General features: G+C 36.6%; 1 protein-coding gene across 1 annotated transcript; it reads right to left on the bottom strand.

Moving 5' to 3' along the window:
- Positions 1-15075: 15075 nt before the first annotated feature.
- Positions 15076-21254, bottom strand: LOC121956927 (GTPase KRas). The gene is made up of 5 exons (XM_042505366.2): positions 20947-21254; positions 20599-20711; positions 18777-18955; positions 17790-17949; positions 15076-16920 (listed from the first exon to the last, which is right to left on the bottom strand). Exons 2-5 carry the CDS (start codon positions 20707-20709, stop codon positions 16807-16809), a joined length of 564 nt encoding a protein of 187 aa, XP_042361300.1. The 5' UTR covers positions 20710-20711; positions 20947-21254; the 3' UTR covers positions 15076-16806.
- Positions 21255-21637: the final 383 nt, after the last annotated feature.

Here is a 21637-nt window from a genome sequence, read left to right as displayed (position 1 = left end):
CCAAAAAATGGCAACCAAGGCAATAGTATAGTATGGCGAAAAAAGTCAAAAATTGGCCGCTCCTAAAAATGGCTGAAAACAACATAGAATAGCTTGTAGAGAAGCGTTATAGTATACAAAGTGAAAATAAAGGTCAAAAAGGGCTAAAAACCTATTAATTTAGCATGTCCAAAAAATGGCGACCAAGGCAATAGTATAGTATGGCGAAAAAAGTCAAAAATTGGCCGCTCCTAAAAATGGCTGAAAACAACATAGAATAGCTTGTAGAGACGCGTTATAGTATACAAAGTGAAAATAAAGGTCAAAAAAGGCCAAAACCTATTAATTTAGCATGTCCAAAAAATGGCGACCAAGGCAATAGTATAGTATGGCGAAAAAAGTCAAAAATTGGCCGCTCCTAAAAATGGCTGAAAACAACATAGAATAGCTTGTAGAGACGCGTTATAGTATAAAAAGTGAAAATAAAGGTCAAAAAAAGGCCAAAAACCTATTAATTTAGCATGTCCAAAAAATGGCGACCAAGGCAATAGTATAGTATGGCGAAAAAAGTCAAAAATTGGCCGCTCCTAAAAATGGATGAAAACGACATAGAATAGCTTGTAGAGACGTATTATAGTATACAAAGTGAAAATAAAGGTCAAAAAAAGGCCAAAAACCTATTAATTTAGCATGTCCAAAAAATGGCGACCAAGGCAATAGTATAGTATGGCGAAAAAAGTCAAAAATTGGCCGCTCCTAAAAATGGCTGAAAACAACATAGAATAGCTTGTAGAGACGCGTTATAGTATACAAAGTGAAAATAAAGGTCAAAAAAAGGCCAAAAACCTATTAATTTAGCATGTCCAAAAAATGGCGACCAAGGCAATAGTATAGTATGGCGAAAAAAAGTCAAAAATTGGCCGCTCCTAAAATGGCTGAAAACAACATAGAATAGCTTGTAGAGACGCGTTATAGTATACAAAGTGAAAATAAAGGTCAAAAAAGGCCAAAACCTCATAATTTAGCATGTCCAAAAATGGCAACCAAGGCAATAGTATAGTATGGCGAAAAAAGTCAAATATTGGCCGCTCCTAAAAATGGCTGAAAACAACATAGAATAGCTTGTAGAGACGCGTTATAGTATACAAAGTGAAAATAAAGGTCAAAAAAAGGCCAAAAACCTATTAATTTAGCATGTCCAAAAAATGGCGACCAAGGCAATAGTATAGTATGGCGAAAAAAGTCAAATATTGGCCGCTCCTAAAAATGGCTGAAAACAACATAAAATAGTTTGTAGAGACGCGTTATAGTATAAAAAGTGAAAATAAAGGTCAAAAAGGCCAAAAACCTATTAATTTAGCATGTCAAAAAATGGCAACCAAGGCAATAGTATAGTATGGCGAAAAAAGTCAAAATTGGCCGCTCCTAAAAATGGCTGAAAACAACATAAAATAGTTTGTAGAGACGCGTTATAGTATAAAAAGTGAAAATAAAGGTCAAAAAAAGGCCAAAAACCTATTAATTTAGCATGTCCAAAAAATGGCGACCAAGGCAATAGTATAGTATGGCGAAAAAAGTCAAAAATTGACCGCTCCTAAAAATGGCTGAAAACAACATAGAATAGCTTGTAGAGAAGCGTTATAGTATACAAAGTGAAAATAAAGGTCAAAAAGGGCTAAAAACCTATTAATTTAGCATGTCCAAAAAATGGCGACCAAGGCAATAGTATAGTATGGCGAAAAAAGTCAAAAATTGGCCGCTCCTAAAAATGGCTGAAAACAACATAAAATAGCTTGTAGAGACGCGTTATAGTATACAAAGTGAAAATAAAGGTCAAAAAAAGGCCAAAAACCTATTAATTTAGCATGTCCAAAAATGGCGACCAAGGCAATAGTATAGTATGGCGAAAAAGTCAAAATTGGCCGCTCCTAAAAATGGCTGAAAACAACATAGAATAGCTTGTAGAGATGCGTTATAGTATACAAAGTGAAAATAAAGGTCAAAAAAGGCCAAAACCTATTAATTTAGCATGTCCAAAAAATGGCGACCAAGGCAATAGTATAGTATGGCGAAAAAAGTCAAAAATTGGCCGCTCCTAAAAATGGCTGAAAACAACATAGAATAGCTTGTAGAGACGCGTTATAGTATACAAAGTGAAAATAAAGGTCAAAAAAAGGCCAAAAACCTATTAATTTAGCATGTCCAAAAAATGGCGACCAAGGCAATAGTATAGTATGGCGAAAAAAGTCAAAAATTGGCCGCTCCTAAAAATGGCTGAAAACAACATAGAATAGCTTGTAGAGACGCGTTATAGTATACAAAGTGAAAATAAAGGTCAAAAAAAGGCCAAAAACCTATTAATTTAGCATGTCCAAAAAATGGCGACCAAGGCAATAGTATAGTATGGCGATAAAAGTCAAAAATTGACCGCTCCTAAAAATGGCTGAAAACAACATAGAATAGCTTGTAGAGACGCGTTATAGTATACAAAGTGAAAATAAAGGTCAAAAAGGCCAAAAACCTATTAATTTAGCATGTCCAAAAATGGCGACCAAGGCAATAGTATAGTATGGCGAAAAAAGTCAAAAATTGGCCGCTCCTAAAATGGCTGAAAACAACATAGAATAGCTTGTAGAGACGCTGCGTTATAGTATACAAAGTGAAAATAAAGGTCAAAGAAGGCTAACAACCTCAGAATTTAGCATGTCCAAAAAATGGCGACCAAGGCAATAGTATAGTATGGCGAAAAAAGTCAAAAATTGGCCGCTCCTAAAAATGGCTGAAAACAACATAAAATAGCTTGTAGAGACGCGTTATAGTATAAAAAGTGAAAATAAAGGTCAAAAAAAGGCCAAAAACCTATTAATTTAGCATGTCCAAAAAATGGCGACCAAGGCAATAGTATAGTATGGCGAAAAAAGTCAAAAATTGGCCGCTCCTAAAAATGGCTGAAAACAACATAGAATAGCTTGTAGAGACGCGTTATAGTATACAAAGTGAAAATAAAGGTCAAAAAAAGGCCAAAAACCTATTAATTTAGCATGTCCAAAAAATGGCGACCAAGGCAATAGTATAGTATGGCTTAAAAAAAAGTCAAAAATTGGCCGCTCCTAAAATGGCTGAAAACAACATAGAATAGCTTGTAGAGGCGCGTTATAGTATACAAAGTGAAAATAAAGGTCAAAAGGGCTAAAACCTATTAATTTAGCATGTCCAAAAAATGGCGACCAAGGCAATAGTATAGTATGGCGAAAAAGTCAAAATTGGCCGCTCCTAAAAATGGCTGAAAACAACATAGAATAGCTTGTAGAGACGCGTTATAGTATACAAAGTGAAAATAAAGGTCAAAAAAAGGCCAAAAACCTCATAATTTAGCATGTCCAAAAAATGGCAACCAAGGCAATAGTATAGTATGGCGAAAAAAGTCAAAAATTGGCCGCTCCTAAAAATGGCTGAAAACAACATAGAATAGCTCGTAGTGGCGCGTTATAGTATACAAAGTGAAAATAAAGGTCAAAAAGGGCTAAAAACCTATTAATTTAGCATGTCCAAAAAATGGCGACCAAGGCAATAGTATAGTATGGCGAAAAAAGTCAAAAATTGGCCGCTCCTAAAAATGGCTGAAAACAACATAGAATAGCTTGTAGAGACGCGTTATAGTATAAAAAGTGAAAATAAAGGTCAAAAAGAGGCAAAAAACCGATTAATGTAGCATGTCCAAAAAATGGCGACCAAGGCAATAGTATAGTATGGCGAAAAAGTCAAAAATTGGCCGCTCCTAAAAATGGCTGAAAACAACATAGAATAGCTTAGAGAGGCGCGTTATAGTATACAAAGTGAAAATAAAGGTCAAAAAAGGCCAAAAACCTATTAATTTAGCATGTCCAAAAAATGGCGACCAAGGCAATAGTATAGTATGGCGAAAAAAGTCAAAATTGACCGCTCCTAAAAATGGCTGAAAACAACATAGAATAGCTTGTAGAGACGCGTTATAGTATACAAAGTGAAAATAAAGGTCAAAAAAGGGCCAAAAACCTATTAATTTAGCATGTCCAAAAAATGGCAACCAAGGCAATAGTATAGTATGGCGAAAAAAGTCAAAAATTGGCCGCTCCTAAAAATGGCTGAAAACAACATAGAATAGCTTGTAGAGACGCGTTATAGTATAAAAAGTGAAAATAAAGGTCAAAAAAAGGCCAAAAACCTATTAATTTAGCATGTCCAAAAAATGGCGACCAAGGCAATAGTATAGTATGGCGAAAAAAGTCAAAAATTGGCCGCTCCTAAAAATGGCTGAAAACAACATAAAATAGCTTGTAGAGACGCGTTATAGTATACAAAGTGAAAATAAAGGTCAAAAAAGGGCAAAAACCTATTAATTTAGCATGTCCAAAAAATGGCGACCAAGGCAATAGTATAGTATGGCGAAAAAAGTCAAAATTGCGCTCCTAAAAATGGCTGAAAACAACATAGAATAGCTTGTAGAGACGTTATAGTATACAAAGTGAAAATAAAGGTCAAAAAGGCCAAAAACCTATTAATTTAGCATGTCCAAAAAATGGCGACCAAGGCAATAGTATAGTATGGCGAAAAAAGTCAAAAATTGGCCGCTCCTAAAAATGGATGAAAACGACATAGAATAGCTTGTAGAGACGCGTTATAGTATACAAAGTGAAAATAAAGGTACAAGAAGGCCAAAACCTATTAATTTAGCATGTCCAAAAAATGGCGACCAAGGCAATAGTATAGTATGGCGAAAAAAGTCAAAAATTGGCCGCTCCTAAAAATGGATGAAAACGACATAGAATAGCTTGTAGAGACGAGTTATAGTATACAAAGTGAAAATAAAGGTCAAAGAAGGCTAACAACCTCAGAATTTAGCATGTCCAAAAAATGGCGACCAAGGCAATAGTATAGTATGGCGAAAAAAGTCAAAAATTGGCCGCTCCTAAAAATGGCGGAAAACAACATAGAATAGCTTGTAGAGACGTTATAGTATACAAAGTGAAAATAAAGGTCAAAAAGGCCAAAACCTATTAATTTAGCATGTCCAAAAAATGGCGACCAAGGCAATAGTATAGTATGGCGAAAAAAGTCAAAATTGGCCGCTCCTAAAAATGGCTGAAAACAACATAGAATAGCTCGTAGTGGTGCGTTATAGTATACAAAGTGAAAATAAAGGTCAAAAAAGGCTAAAAACCTATTAATTTAGCATGTCCAAAAAATGGCGACCAAGGCAATAGTATAGTATGGCGAAAAAAGTCAAAAATTGGCCGCTCCTAAAAATGGCTGAAAACAACATAGAATAGCTGGTGGAGGTGCTTTATAGTATACAAAGTGAAAATAAAGGTCAAAAAGGGCTAAAAACCTATTAATTTAGCATGTCCAAAAAATGGCGACCAAGGCAATAGTATAGTATGGCGAAAAAAGTCAAATATTGGCCGCTCCTAAAAATGGCTGAAAACAACATAAAATAGCTTGTAGAGATGCGTTATAGTATACAAAGTGAAAATAAAGGTCAAAAAAAGGCCAAAAACCTATTAATTTAGCATGTCCAAAAAATGGCGACCAAGGCAATAGTATAGTATGGCGAAAAAGTCAAAAATTGGCCGCTCCTAAAAATGGCTGAAAACAACATAGAATAGCTTGTAGAGACGCTGCGTTATAGTATACAAAGTGAAAATAAAGGTCAAAAAGGCCAAAAACCTATTAATTTAGCATGTCAAAAAATGGCGACCAAGGCAATAGTATAGTATGGCGATAAAAGTCAAAATTGACCGCTCCTAAAAATGGCTGAAAACAACATAGAATAGCTTGTAGACGCTGCGTTATAGTATACAAAGTGAAAATAAAGGTCAAAAAAGGCCATAAAACCTATTAATTTAGCATGTCCAAAAATGGCGACCAAAGAAATAGGATATTACGGCGAAAAAAGTCAAAAATTGTCCGCTCCTAAAAATGGCTGAAAACGACATAGAATAGCTTGTAGAGGCGTTATAGTATACAAAGTGAAAATAAAGGTCAAAAGGGCTAAAACCTATTAATTTAGCATGTCCAAAAAATGGCGACCAAGGCAATAGTATAGTATGGCGATAAAAGTCAAAAATTAACCGCTCCTAAAAATGGCTGAAAACAACATAGAATAGCTTGTAGAGACGCGTTATAGTATACAAAGTGAAAATAAAGGTCAAAAAGGCCAAAACCTCATAATTTAGCATGTCCAAAAATGGCAACCAAGGCAATAGTATAGTATGGCGAAAAAGTCAAAAATTGGCCGCTCCTAAAAATGGCTGAAAACAACATAGAATAGCTTGTAGAGACGCGTTATAGTATACAAAGTGAAAATAAAGGTCAAAAAAGGCTAAAACCTATTAATTTAGCATGTCCAAAAAATGGCGACCAAGGCAATAGTATAGTATGGCGAAAAAAGTCAAAAATTGGCCGCTCCTAAAAATGGCTGAAAACAACATAAAATAGCTTGTAGAGACGCGTTATAGTATACAAAGTGAAAATAAAGGTCAAAAAAAGGCCAAAAACCTATTAATTTAGCATGTCCAAAAATGGCGACCAAGGCAATAGTATAGTATGGCGATAAAAGTCAAAAATTGACCGCTCCTAAAAATGGCTGAAAACGACATAGAATAGCTTGTAGAGAAGCGTTATAGTATACAAAGTGAAAATAAAGGCCAAAAAGGGCGAAAAACCTATTAATTTAGCATGTCCAAAAAATGGCGACCAAGGCAATAGTATAGTATGGCGAAAAAAGTCAAAAATTGACCGCTCCTAAAAATGGCTGAAAACAACATAGAATAGCTTGTAGAGACGCGTTATAGTATACAAAGTGAAAATAAAGGTCAAAAGGGCTAAAACCTATTAATTTAGCATGTCCAAAAAATGGCGACCAAGGCAATAGTATAGTATGGCGATAAAAGTCAAAAATTGACCGCTCCTAAAAATGGCTGAAAACAACATAGAATAGCTTGTAGAGACGCGTTATAGTATACAAAGTGAAAATAAAGGTCAAAAAAAGGCCAAAAACCTCATAATTTAGCATGTCCAAAAAATGGCAACCAAGGCAATAGTATAGTATGGCGAAAAAAGTCAAAAATTGGCCGCTCCTAAAAATGGCTGAAAACAACATAGAATAGCTTGTAGAGACGCGTTATAGTATACAAAGTGAAAATAAAGGTACAAGAAGGCTAAAAACCTATTAATTTAGCATGTCCAAAAAATGGCGACCAAGGCAATAGTATAGTATGGCGATAAAAGTCAAAAATTGACCGCTCCTAAAAATGGCTGAAAACAACATAGAATAGCTTGTAGAGACGCGTTATAGTATACAAAGTGAAAATAAAGGTCAAAAGGCCATAAAAACCTATTAATTTAGCATGTCCAAAAAATGGCGACCAAGGCAATAGTATAGTATGGCGAAAAAAGTCAAAAATTGGCCGCTCCTAAAAATGGCTGAAAACAACATAGAATAGCTCGTAGTGGCGCGTTATAGTATACAAAGTGAAAATAAAGGTCAAAAAGGGCTAAAAACCTATTAATTTAGCATGTCCAAAAAATGGCGACCAAGGCAATAGTATAGTATGGCGAAAAAAGTCAAAAATTGGCCGCTCCTAAAAATGGCTGAAAACAACATAGAATAGCTTGTAGAGACGCGTTATAGTATACAAAGTGAAAATAAAGGTCAAAAAAAGTCCAAAAACCTCATAATTTAGCATGACCAAAAAATGGCAACCAAGGCAATAGTATAGTATGGCGAAAAAAGTCAAAAATTGGCCGCTCCTAAAAATGGATGAAAACGACATAGAATAGCTTGTAGAGACGCGTTATAGTATACAAAGTGAAAATAAAGGTCAAAAAGGGCTAAAAACCTATTAATTTTGCATGTCCAAAAAATGGCGACCAAGGCAATAGTATAGTATGGCGAAAAAAGTCAAAAATTGACCGCTCCTAAAATGGCTGAAAACAACATAAAATAGCTTGTAGAGACGCGTTATAGTATACAAAGTGAAAATAAAGGTCAAAAAAAGGCCAAAAACCTATTAATTTAGCATGTCCAAAAAATGGCGACCAAGGCAATAGTATAGTATGGCGAAAAAAGTCAAAAATTGACCGCTCCTAAAAATGGCTGAAAACAACATAGAATAGCTTGTAGAGACGCGTTATAGTATACAAAGTGAAAATAAAGGTCAAAAAGGGCTAAAAACCTATTAATTTAGCATGTCCAAAAAATGGTGACCAAGGCAATAGTATAGTATGGCGAAAAAAGTAAAAAATTCGCCGCTCCTAAAAATGGCTGAAAACGACATAGAATAGCTTGTAGAGACGCGTTATAGTATACAAAGTGAAAATAAAGGTCAAAAAAAGGCCAAAAACCTATTAATTTAGCATGTCCAAAAAATGGCGACCAAGGCAATAGTATAGTATGGCGAAAAAAGTCAAAAATTGGCCGCTCCTAAAAATGGCTGAAAACAACATAAAATAGCTTGTAGAGACGCGTTATAGTATAAAAAGTGAAAATAAAGGTCAAAAAAAGGCCAAAAACCTATTAATTTAGCATGTCCAAAAAATGGCGACCAAGGCAATAGTATAGTATGGCGAAAAAAGTCAAAAATTGGCCGCTCCTAAAAATGGATGAAAACGACATAGAATAGCTTGTAGAGACGCGTTATAGTATACAAAGTGAAAATAAAGGTACAAGAAGGCTAAAAACCTCAGAATTTAGCATGTCAAAAAAATGGCGACCAAGGCAATAGTATAGTATGGCGATAAAAGTCAAAAATTGACCGCTCCTAAAAATGGCTGAAAACAACATAGAATAGCTTGTAGAGACGCGTTATAGTATACAAAGTGAAAATAAATGTCAAAAATGGCCATAAAAACCTCAGAATTTAGCATGTCCAAAAAATGGCGACCAAGGCAATAGTATAGTATGGCGAAAAAAGTCAAAAATTGGCCGCTCCTAAAAATGGCTGAAAACAACATAGAATAGCTCGTAGTGGCGCGTTATAGTATACAAAGTGAAAATAAAGGTCAAAAAGGGCTAAAAACCTATTAATTTAGCATGTCCAAAAAATGGCGACCAAGGCAATAGTATAGTATGGCGATAAAAGTCAAAAATTGACCGCTCCTAAAAATGGCTGAAAACAACATAGAATAGCTTGTAGAGACGCGTTATAGTATACAAAGTGAAAATAAAGGTCAAAAAAAGTCCAAAAACCTCATAATTTAGCATGTCCAAAAAATGGCAACCAAGGCAATAGTATAGTATGGCGAAAAAAGTCAAAAATTTGACCGCTCCTAAAAATGGCTGAAAACAACTTAGAATAGCTTGTAGAGACGCGTCATAGTATAAAAAGTGAAAATAAAGGTAAAAAAAAGGCCAAAAACCTATTAATTTAGCATGTCCAAAAAATGGCGACCAAGGCAATAGTATAGTATGGCGATAAAAGTCAAAAATTGACCGCTCCTAAAAATGGCTGAAAACAACATAGAATAGCTCGTAGTGGCGCGTTATAGTATACAAAGTGAAAATAAATGTCAAAAATGGCCATAAAAACCTCATAATTTAGCATGTCCAAAAAATGGCAACCAAGGCAATAGTATAGTATGGCGAAAAAAGTCAAAAATTGGCCGCTCCTAAAAATGGCTGAAAACAACATAGAATAGCTCGTAGTGGCGCGTTATAGTATACAAAGTGAAAATAAAGGTCAAAAAGGGCTAAAAACCTATTAATTTAGCATGTCCAAAAAATGGCGACCAAGGCAATAGTATAGTATGGCGAAAAAAGTCAAAAATTGGCCGCTCCTAAAAATGGCTGAAAACAACATAGAATAGCTTGTAGAGACGCGTTATAGTATACAAAGTGAAAATAAAGGTCAAAAAAAGTCCAAAAACCTCATAATTTAGCATGTCCAAAAAATGGCAACCAAGGCAATAGTATAGTATGGCGAAAAAAGTCAAAAATTGGCCGCTCCTAAAAATGGATGAAAACGACATAGAATAGCTTGTAGAGACGCGTTATAGTATACAAAGTGAAAATAAAGGTAAAAGAAGGCTAAAAACCTCAGAATTTAGCATGTCCAAAAAATGGCGACCAAGGCAATAGTATAGTATGGCGAAAAAAGTCAAAAATTGACTCCTCCTAAAATGGCTGAAAACAACATAAAATAGCTTGTAGAGACGTTATAGTATACAAAGTGAAAATAAAGGTCAAAAAGGCCAAAAACCTATTAATTTAGCATGTCCAAAAAATGGCGACCAAGGCAATAGTATAGTATGGCGATAAAAGTCAAAAATTGACCGCTCCTAAAAATGGCTGAAAACAACATAGAATAGCTTGTAGAGAAGCGTTATAGTATACAAAGTGAAAATAAAGGTCAAAAAGGGCTAAAAACCTATTAATTTAGCATGTCCAAAAAATGGCGACCAAGGCAATAGTATAGTATGGCGAAAAAAGTCAAAAATTGGCCGCTCCTAAAAATGGCTGAAAACAACATAGAATAGCTTGTAGAGACGCGTTATAGTATACAAAGTGAAAATAAAGGTCAAAAAAAGGCCAAAAACCTATTAATTTAGCATGTCCAAAAAATGGCGACCAAGGCAATAGTATAGTATGGCGAAAAAAGTCAAAAATTGACCGCTCCTAAAAATGGCTGAAAACAACATAGAATAGCTTGTAGAGACGCGTTATAGTATACAAAGTGAAAATAAAGGTCAAAAAACGGCTAAAAACCTCAGAATTTAGCATGTCCAAAAATGGTGACCAAGGCAATAGTATAGTATGGCGAAAAAAGTCAAAAATTGGCCGCTCCTAAAAATGGCTGAAAACAACATAAAATAGCTTGTAGAGACGCGTTATAGTGTAAAAAGTGAAAATAAAGGTAAAAGAAGGCTAAAAACCTCAGAATTTAGCATGTCCAAAAAATGGCGACCAAGGCAATAGTATAGTATGGCGAAAAAAGTCAAAAATTGGCCGCTCCTAAAAATGGCTGAAAACAACATAAAATAGCTTGTAGAGACGCGTTATAGTATACAAAGTGAAAATAAAGGTCAAAAAGGGCTAAAAACCTATTAATTTAGCATGTCCAAAAAATGGCGACCAAGGCAATAGTATAGTATGGCGAAAAAAGTCAAAAATTGACCGCTCCTAAAAATGGCTGAAAACGACATAGAATAGCTTGTAGAGACGCGTTATAGTATACAAAGTGAAAATAAAGGTCAAAAAACGGCTAAAAACCTCAGAATTTAGCATGTCCAAAAATGGTGACCAAGGCAATAGTATAGTATGGCGAAAAAAGTCAAAATTTGACCGCTCCTAAAAATGGCTGAAAACAACATAGATTAGCTTGTAGAGATGCGTTATAGTATACAAAGTGAAAATAAAGGTAAAAGAGGGCTAAAAACCTATTAATTTAGCATGTCCAAAAAATGGCGACCAAGGCAATAGTATAGTATGGCGAAAAAAGTCAAAAATTTGACCGCTCCTAAAAATGGCTGAAAACAACTTAGAATAGCTTGTAGAGACGCGTCATAGTATAAAAAGTGAAAATAAAGGTAAAAAAAAGGCCAAAAAACTATTAATTTAGCATGTCCAAAAAATGGCGACCTAGGCAATAGTATAGTATGGCGATAAAAGTCAAAAATTGACCGCTCCTAAAAATGGCTGAAAACAACATAGAACAGCTCGTAGTGGCGCGTTATAGTATACAAAGTGAAAATAATTGTCAAAAATGGCCATAAAAACCTCAGAATTTAGCATGTCCAAAAAATGGTGACCAAGGCAATAGTATAGTATGGCGAAAAAAGTCAAACATTGACTCCTCCTAAAAATGGCTGAAAACGACATAGAATAGCTTGTAGTGGCGCGTTATAGTATACAAAGTGAAAATAAAGGTCAAAAAAAGGCCAAAAACCTATTAATTTAGCATGTCCAAAAAATGGCGACCAAGGCAATAGTATAGTATGGCGAAAAAAGTCAAACATTGACTCCTCTTAAAAATGGCTGAAAACAACATAGATGAGCTTGTAGAGATGCGTTATAGTATACAAAGTGAAAATAAAGGTCAAAAAAAGGCCAAAAACGTATTAATTTAGCATGTCCAAAAAATGGCGACCAAGGCAATAGTATAGTATGGCGAAAAAAGTCAAAATTTGACCGCTCCTAAAAATGGCTGAAAACAACATAGAATAGCTCGTAGTGGCGCGTTATAGTATACAAAGTGAAAATAAATGTCAAAAATGGCCATAAAAACCTCAGAATTTAGCATGTCCAAAAAATGGTGACCAAGGCAATAGTATAGTATGGCGAGAAAAGTCAAACATTGACTCCTCCTAAAAATGGCTGAAAACGACATAGAATAGCTTGTAGTGGCGCGTTATAGTATACAAAGTGAAAATAAAGGTCAAAAAAAGGCCAAAAACCTATTAATTTAGCATGTCCAAAAAATGGCGACCAAGGCAATAGTATAGTATGGCGAAAAAAGTCAAACATTGACTCCTCCTAAAAATGGCTGAAAATGACATAGAATAGCTTGTAGTGGCACGTTATAGTATACAAAGAGAAAATAAAGGTTAAAAAAAGGCCAAAAACCTATTAATTTAGCATGTCCAAAAAATGGCGACCAAGGCAATAGTATAGTATGGTGAAAAAAGTCAAACATTGACTCCTCTTAAAAATGGCTGAAAACAACATAGATGAGCTTGTAGAGATGCATTATAGTATACAAAGTTAAAAGAAAGGTAAAAGAAGGCTAAAAACCTCAGAATTTAGCATGTCCAAAAAATGGCGACCAAGGCAATAGTATAGTATGGCGAAAAAAGTCAAAAATTGGCCGCTCCTAAAAATGGCTGAAAACAACATAGATTATCTTGTAGAGACGCGTTATAGTATACAAAGTGAAAATAAAGGTCAAAAAACGGCTAAAAACCTATTAATTTAGGATGTCCAAAAAATGGCGACCAAGGCAATAGTATAGTATGGCGAAAAAAGTCAAAATTTGACCGCTCCTAAAAATGGATGAAAACAACATAGATCATCATGTAGAGATGCGTTATAGTATACAAAGTGAAAATAAAGGTCAAAAAAGGCCAAAAACGTATTAATTTAGCATGTCCAAAAATGGTGACCAAGGCAATAGTATAGTATGGCGAAAAAAGTCAAAATTTGACCGTTCCTAAAAATGGCTGAAAACAACATAGATTATCTTGTAGAGACGCGTTATAGTATACAAAGTGAAAATAAAGGTAGAAGAAGGCTAAAAACCTCAGAATTTAGCATGTCCAAAAAATGGCGACCAAGGCAATAGTATAGTATGGCGAAAAAAGTCAAACTTTAACCGCTCCTAAAAATGGCTAAAAACAACACAGAACAGCTTGTAGAGGCGTGTTATTGTATCCAAAGATAAAATAAAGGCCAGAAACCTCAGAATTTAGCACCTCAAAAAATAGCCAAAAAGGCAATAGTATAGTATGTCGAAAAAAGTCCAATTTTGACCGCCCCTAAAAATAGCTAAAAACGACATAGAACAGCTTATAGAGATGGGTCATAGTATACAAAGTGGGAATAAAGACTAAAAAAGTCCAAAACCTCATTATTTAGAATGCCAAAAAAAATGTCAAAAAAAGGAATAGTATAGTATGTCGAAAAAAGTCAAATTTTGACCGCTCCTAAAAATGGCTAAAAACCACATAGAACAGCTTGTAGAGACGTGTCATAGTACACAAAGTGAAAATAAAGGCCAAAAAAGGCAAAAAACCTCAAATTTCAGTATGTCAAGACTGTTCAAACTTCAAAACAATGGCAAAAAAGGCAATAGTGTCGTATGTTGACAAAAGTCAAAATCTGACCGCTCCTTAAAATGGCTAAAAACAACAGAACAGCTGTCAGCTTGTAGAGACGCATTATATTATACAAAGTGGAAATAAAGGCCAGAAAAGCAGGTCATTTTGGACAACATACTATAGTATTACATTTTTCTGCCATTTTTGACAACATACTATAGTATTACATTTTATGCCATTTTGGATGACATACTATAGTACAGTTTTTTTTAACCTTTAGGTAAAAACCATTATGTTTTTAGAAAATGAGCTAGTGATTGCCAGATGAAGGAGGATTGAGTAGTGATGTCTCTGACAGGGAAGGGTATTTTATTTTCCAGTGATATGTGATCTGACAGCAAGCTTTTCCAGTGGGTCATGTTTTTGGAGTTTTTTTTTTATTTTAACGGCAACGGGATTGTTTTCTTGGCAATCGTTAGGTCTGTGAGGGGTAATTTACTTTTGGTTTTGTTCAGGTTCATGTTGGAGATGTCACCTAGTACACAGAGGGATGGGAATAGTGGGATGTGGCAGCCTAAGAAGCAGGATATTGATTTTGTGATTACCCAAAAATGTCTGACAGGTGTACAATACCAGATGACGTGAATGTAATGGTCTGGGCGGTTTTGTGTGCAGTGTGAGCATTTTTCTCATGCATACCCTGTTCTGAACATTTTCTGACCCGCGTAATGATATATAATAATATATAATGTGGAGAATTTTATATTGTATGAGTTGTAAGTTAACACTTTTAGTAGTAGATGTTTTTACATATTTGGTTCCAGAAGACAGCATCAGGAGAGATCGACACATCTAACTGCCATTTTACGAATGGAATGGAGGCTGTTTTATCTGACTGATATTAATCTATATTTTTTAGAGAGCAATTTGCTTTTGGAGGTGGGGACGTTGAGTAGATCCAATGACGATGAGTGGATCTGATTCAACATGCTATAGTGTGAAACTTTTTTCAGTTTTTCTGACCACATATTGTTCTATGACTTGTTTGATTTTTTTTCAACATACATTTTTTTCAATTACTTTATCTTCCGTGATGTTTTCATGATTTTTTTCAGTGACAAATTATACTCTGACATTTTTTTTAAACATCTATGCTGTAAGATTTTTGCTTGAGTATGACATTTTTCCGACTTTTCAAATGACTGGACTGACAAACTATACTTTTACATTTTTACGATTTATGGATAGACATATGTTACTGTGACGTTATTATTCTTTTGAATTACAAATGTTACGATGACGATCTTATGATTTTTGGAATCATTTTTATAATTTTTTTTAAAACAACATACTGTACTTTTACATATTTTTTATTTTTACAAACTATAGTGTGATTTTTTTTAACAACATAATATACTATGACATTTTTATATGTATATTTTTTAAAATGACATCCAAGGTTGTAATGATGAAGTGATGACATTTTATATTCAAAGGCTAAAGGTCAATTTCACAATGTTCTGCAAAAATACTTTTCTGTCCATTTCTCAGCATGATAACTCAGGAACAGATGGGGGGGGAATTGGTCAGATACTGAATTGGTGACAACAATCCTGGTTGCCCAACTTAAACATCCATGTAGAAACATCCATGTTTTCTCAGACATGGATGCAAACTTTAAATTCTTGAATGGTGCCGGTGGCATATCATTGTCAGGCGTTAATTCTGTAACTTCACTGGAGGGGCGTGACTGGGAGGAATGTTATTGGACGAGTCATGGATTGTCCATAACGAACACCATGTTTGAGCATAGCTTGCCCTTGGCCAAACATTGATGAAAGACTTTGTGGTGGTATCATCCGATCTGCAGCCATTTGTCTTGGACACTCAGGTGAGGACAGGAGCAGAGCTGTCAACTGATCACCACCTGGTGATGAGTTGGATCGGGTGGTGGGGGAGGCTGCTGGACAGACCAGGTAAACCCAAACATGTAGGAAGGGCAAAGTGGGAACATCTGGGAGATGCCCCTGTCTGCGAGGTCTTCAACTCCCTCTCAGGGAGGTTGGGGATATGAATTCCAAGTGGTCCTTATTCAAAACCTCCATTGTGGAGGCAGCTGCTGGAAGCTGTGGTCAGGAGGTCGTCGATGCCTGTCGTAGCGGCAACCAAAGGACCTGCTGGTGGACTCCAGTGGTGAAGGGGGCCTTTCAGGCATTATTGGCCCAGGGGTCTCCTGAAGCAGCAGACAGGTACCGGTGGGCCAGCTGAGGCGGTCGCCAAAGCAAAAGCTTGGGTGTGGAAGGAGTTCAGGGAGGCCATGGAGGTTTTTCGGCCAGCCACAAGGAAGTTCTGGCAAACCGTGAGATGCCGCTGGAAGGGAAAGCAGGGCTTGTCTCAGGGTGTCCTCAGCAGGGGAGGAGCACTGGTGACCTGGACTGGGGATATTGTCGAGCAGTGGAAGGAACATTTTTGTGGACTTGGTGAAAGCCTACGATCGTGTCACTCAGGAAGTCCTGTGGGGGATACTGCGGGAATACGGGGTACTGGGGTCACTGCCGTGAGCCATCCCGTCCCTGTGTGACCAAAGCGAAAGCTGCATCCGCATTCTCAGCGTGAAGGAGCTGAACAGTTTGTAAAGTCATTGGCGGGGCAAATTATAATTAGTAAAAGGAGAAATATCCTCACAAACAAATTCAATCTTTCTACCACAGACTCAAATTAAGTTTGAACAAATGCTTAACCAAAAAAAAACAACAAAAAAAACCCCTAAAAAACTCCTATTTGTTTGGTCACCAAACAAAAAAGAAAATCCGAACTGAATTCACAGCGTTAAACAGACACTGCACACTGGATGAAAAAATGGCAAATCTTGTGGTGACATACCGTAAGAGGAAAGTGTGACTGCAGTAAACATGGATTTTTGCCACATATGCTTCCCTGCCCTGAGCTGTGCAGGACGTCCTCAATGTGACAGAGGAGGTGCAGTGTGTGGGGGCGTGCGTTAAGTGCTGTAAAGTATGCTGTGTGTGTGGTTTGCTATAGAATTACACAACGTCTCTGAGTGTTCTTCTTGCTCTTCTTGTTGCTACGGTTGGTCTCCTTGTATCTTCTAATCTCCCGCACTAGCGAATAAAAAGCTTCCTCCACACCCTGCAAGTCGGGCACACAAAAACAAAGATTCATATTTGAATAACGATTATGTTTGAGATGATTTTCATTTGAGACACTAATTTGCAAATATTGTACTTACTCAACCAAGGCTAATGCATGATTGCAGACTAAATGAAGGTGTTACTGAATTTACATGCATATAATATTCCAAAAGAATTATAATATGACATATAATATTCCTACCAAGCTGTTTGTTTTTGGCTAATGACAAAGAATATTTCACTAATATTACTGCTGACATGCAGCTGTGCATACTTCGATTATCGTGCCCTAACATGTTGTTCATCATGTCAACTATGGGAAGGTGGAACGACCGCAGCAACTTGTGCCACTTTGGTTCTTTGCGTCAAATTACAATTTAAAGTTTTCCACTGGTGGCGGACCTTCTGAACTGTGCAAACACAGCCTCCCTCCTTCATTCCTCTAACTACCTTCTTGAAAAGGCCAACATTACAATATTTGCGCATATCCAAAAACATGCTGCTATCAAAGACTTGAGTGTGTTACTTCCTCCTTTTCTTTTCTGTTGGGCATGCCTCTCTACACCAGCCTGACAAACTGTTGCCTTATTGGTTTGTGTACAACGCAGAGTTGACCGGCAAGAAGCTTTGTGTTGCTAAATGCAGTAAAAACCCCACAATGAGATGCATTTTCTAAATGCACTGAATACATTTCCAATGAATGCTCCTAAAAACTTTAATAATAACAGCATATTCCATTTCTTATCTGGAAAATGCTACCTTCAAACAGGGGCCTGATTTGGAATATCCAAATGGAACATACTGTTTACATGACTCGTATTCGGAACAACGGCGTGCTGATAAACAGTCGCAGTCTTTCCTACAAACCTGTCTGGTTTTGGCAGATGTCTCCACAAACGGTACTCCGTAGCTTCGTGCAAGTTCCTGCGCCTGCCGTGTCTCCACTGTACGGGTACTCAGATCGCTCTTATTCCCAACCAGCACCATGGGAACACTGTCACTGTCCTTCACCCTGTTGATCTGCTCTCTAAAGAGGAGACACATGCCACAGTGCTTAAGAGACTGAGGCTAGCCTTACTTTTACTGGGCTCCCACACATTTTCATGGACAAAATTTCTAAACTTTTCATGACTTTTTCCAGCACTTATAATAAATTATAATAAAGACTTTTACTGCTTGCTCCACTGGCAGGATGTTTTTCAGACATATCCTACTAAAACTCTGCTCAAACATAATTTTAGCTGGCATCCAGTGAGTGAGAAAAGAACCCAGGCAGAGAATGAAGAAACATACGTGAAAGTAAACCAAATATTGTACACATCGGTGTATATTAGGGTTATCCCTGGAACATAAAAGCAACCATTTCATTACACAAAATGTCATTATTTTTCCAGAACTTTCAATGATTTTGACGAATATAATGACTTTTCAAGGCCTGGAAAATGTTATTGTGGAATTCAGTGAGTTTTCCAGGTTTCTCATTATCATGGGAACCCTGCTTTTATCATTACAAAACCGAAATTGTTCTTCAGTTTTGCTTATATATTTGGATTAGTGCAAAAATATGACCTAGATCATGGTGCAAAAATGCCCCAAAAAACTTGTAACCACACTCAGCACATGTATAGATAAGTGGTGCAAATTATTACAAGGGCAGTTCCTGTTGATAAGGAAGCAGTCTTTGCAGTGCTAGACTGTCTGAACCTCACACAGCTGGATTACGGACTGTGCCAAGTTAAACACGAACTGCTGAAGTAGACTATTAATCTTTCCTCAACTGTACTGTTTCTACCTCTTTCTTCAGCTGTGTTTTATTACTGATACAAGTCACCAGCGGTGTGAGGCATCTTGTACCTGTAGAGGTGAACGTCCTCAAAAGATTTGGTGTTGTTGATGGCAAACACACAGAGGAAGCCCTCTCCTGTCCTCATATACTGGTCCCTCATGGCGCTGTACTCTTCCTGACCTGCAGTGTCCAGGATGTCCAAAAGACACGTCTCTCCATCGATCACCACCTGTTTTCTGTACGAGTCCTGCAACACAGCATTGACTTGATCATGCAGGCAAATGCATCTGCCAAGAAACCTGACAGTGGATTGCATCATGTTAATTCCAGAGATTTTTTTGTACAGACACACTGGTGGTGTGTCATGTAGCAGCAAGAATGGAAAGTTTTGCAATGAACTTGCAGATATAACACAGTTAGAAAATAAAGTTTTGCAACCAACTTGTGGTAATTTTTAGGCAACAGTGTGAGAAACTAAAGAGATTACACAGCAGAGTGAACAGTGTTGCTTTATATATCTGCTAGAGGAAATCATTTGAAACTGATCGGGGCTTGCAAGAGAGCTGTTTAATAGCTGATACTGTCCCGTCTGATGGTGCTGTAGATTTTTTTGGACGGCATAGCCTGGTGTTTATGATACCACTTTTCACGGTGATGTTTTACTCCACTGTATTTATTTGACAGCTATCTTACTGTTCACCTTGCAGATGAAGATTGTCGAGACAAGCCATACAAACAGTTTATAAGGTAAGAAGCATTGTTTCATAACAGACTGCCCTGCTGCATGAAGAAGTTAAAATGAGCTTCAACGTCGACCAGCTACAACATTAAAAAGCTTCTTAGATGTTTATGGATCAGTATTAATAATACTATAATTAAATGTATAATAATATGACTCTGATGAGGCCCTTTTGCTGTGTAACTAATACATTGACTTTTGACATTTAAGTGCCTTTTGTGGACAGTTATTTTATACTTTTGTATAAGATTTCTTTTGGATAAGGTTTTTAATGTAGAACTCTGAGTACTTTATTATTTTTGTGTTGCCACATTTACCTAGTTAGTTGGTTATTTAGTACATAAAAGAGCCTAGTTAGCCCTGGTTGATTTTTTTACACACAAAAATACTGTATCATTAAGGAAACATTTGTCAGAGAAGACACAAAAATCCTAGAAATGTGCTGAAACCTGTGAGACGACCTAAAATCCCAGAAACATCCTGAAGTCCTAGAAATGTCCAAAAATCCTAGAAACGTCCTAAATTCCAAGAAATGTCCTGTAATCCTCGAAATGCTTTAAAGTTCTAGAAATGTCCCAAAATCCTAGAAACTTCCTAAATTCCTAGAAATGTTTTAAAATCCTAGAAACATGGGTACATTCTAAAAAAAAAAAAAAAAAAAGTCCTAGAAAAATCTAAAATCTTATAAACATCCTCAAATCCTAGAAAATCATAAAATCCTTGACTTAACTACTAAAAACCTCCTGAACTAGAAATGTCTTAAAATCCTAGAAATCTGTGAAAATTCTAGAAACGTGCGTCATCCTAAAATCCTAGAAACACGTACAGCTTTGCTGCGTCTGGCCTCCTGTCACTTTGCCCAATCAAAACAAGGTGAGTATCTCTGCTGCATGACGCCACAAGTTTGAGGCTTACTTCTGTTTCTGGCTTTGAGAGATTAGCTCATGTCCACAAATATTGATTGGACTTTCCTTCGCTATGTAAATAACAAATTGGGATTCTTTATTTAGGTGATTTTTCCCTTTAAATCGAGATCCACTCTAAACACATCTATAAACACACCCAAGTGTGATCGTGGTAGATTCTAGATTCTGTATTTGAACTAAATCGCACTTAACTTCCCCATGAAACAGTGTCTAATGTTGTCTCACCTCGATGGTTGGATCATATTCATCAACAAAGTGGTTCTGGATGAGCTGGATGGTGAGAGCGCTCTTCCCCACACCTCCTGCCCCGACCACCACAAGTTTGTACTCGGTCATGCCTGGAGGAGGATTAAGACAGCAGGTAGTCGTGATTTTACACCGGATTAGCCGACTATAAGGTGCACGTGGACAAATCAAACCAGTTGATATAACCCTCTTCCTCCCTACACTGACATGGCGAAGACACTGACCCAGATTTTAGGTTACTATCCGTTACCGCTAGTATCTTTATGTTAACTCTTTCTTAGCGATGTGAATGATCGCAGGTGGTAAAAGTGTTGCTTGTTTACTTACCTTTAAGTGCGATTTACAACAGTCTGTGAAATGATAGCAGAGTTTACGAGTGGATAACTGAGATCAGCTTGCTACATAACGTTAGCCGGAGACGATTTCCTTATTCCAAACACTTGTAGACAAACTTTCAGGATCTGCCCGCAACTTGTTTTACTCACTCTAATTACGTGTCAAAATGTGAGCCACGGATTTACGGAGCTACTAATGAAAAATTAACGTCATTTAATGAATAAATAAAGAGCTTGAACCCGTGTGAGTTCCTATTTTGTCTCGATTGTGGTCTCATTGAAAGCAGAGCGTTTCCACGTTAATCCCGTCGTCAAACAACCAATCAACAGACCGCATGCAGACAGACGTTGGAAGGGGCCAATCACGATTGAGGTTTAGCGTGTAACCCCACCCAAAACTGGTGAATCTGTCCAATCAAAAATAGGAGTAGCCCTAATTGGGCGTGGTCTACATGGGAAACTTCTTTTTTTTTACATTGATGGTTCTTCTCAACTCTAAACTTTTTTTCCCCTAAACTCCAAACTGATGACAAAGTGTATCTATACTCATAGTTGCAAACTTTACAAACCTCTAAATCATGTTTTACATTTAAATAAACAGGTCGGCAATCACTACGAAATGCTTTAACCGTCTTAATTTACACACAGGGCTTTTATTTTGAAGCATATCACCGGAAATTTAG

This window comes from Plectropomus leopardus, chromosome 18 (genome assembly GCF_026936395.1).
Source record: "Plectropomus leopardus strain MGB_pleo_1.0 chromosome 18, ASM2693639v1, whole genome shotgun sequence".
NCBI lineage: Eukaryota > Metazoa > Chordata > Actinopteri > Perciformes > Serranidae > Plectropomus > Plectropomus leopardus.
The sequence above is the reverse complement of the archived record's forward strand: the minus strand, read 5'-3'. Positions and strand labels throughout refer to the sequence as shown.

Coding starts and splice junctions, on each gene's coding strand:
- LOC121956927 (XM_042505366.2), bottom strand. CDS start 20,709: ATGACCGAGTACAAACTTGTGGTGGTCGGGGCAGGAGGTGTGGGGAAG. Junction 17,950..18,776: donor GAGGACGTTCACCTCTACAG/GTACAAGATGCC, acceptor TCTCCTCTTTAG/AGAGCAGATCAACAGGGTGA. Junction 16,921..17,789: donor CATCTGCCAAAACCAGACAG/GTTTGTAGGAAA, acceptor CCCGACTTGCAG/GGTGTGGAGGAAGCTTTTTA.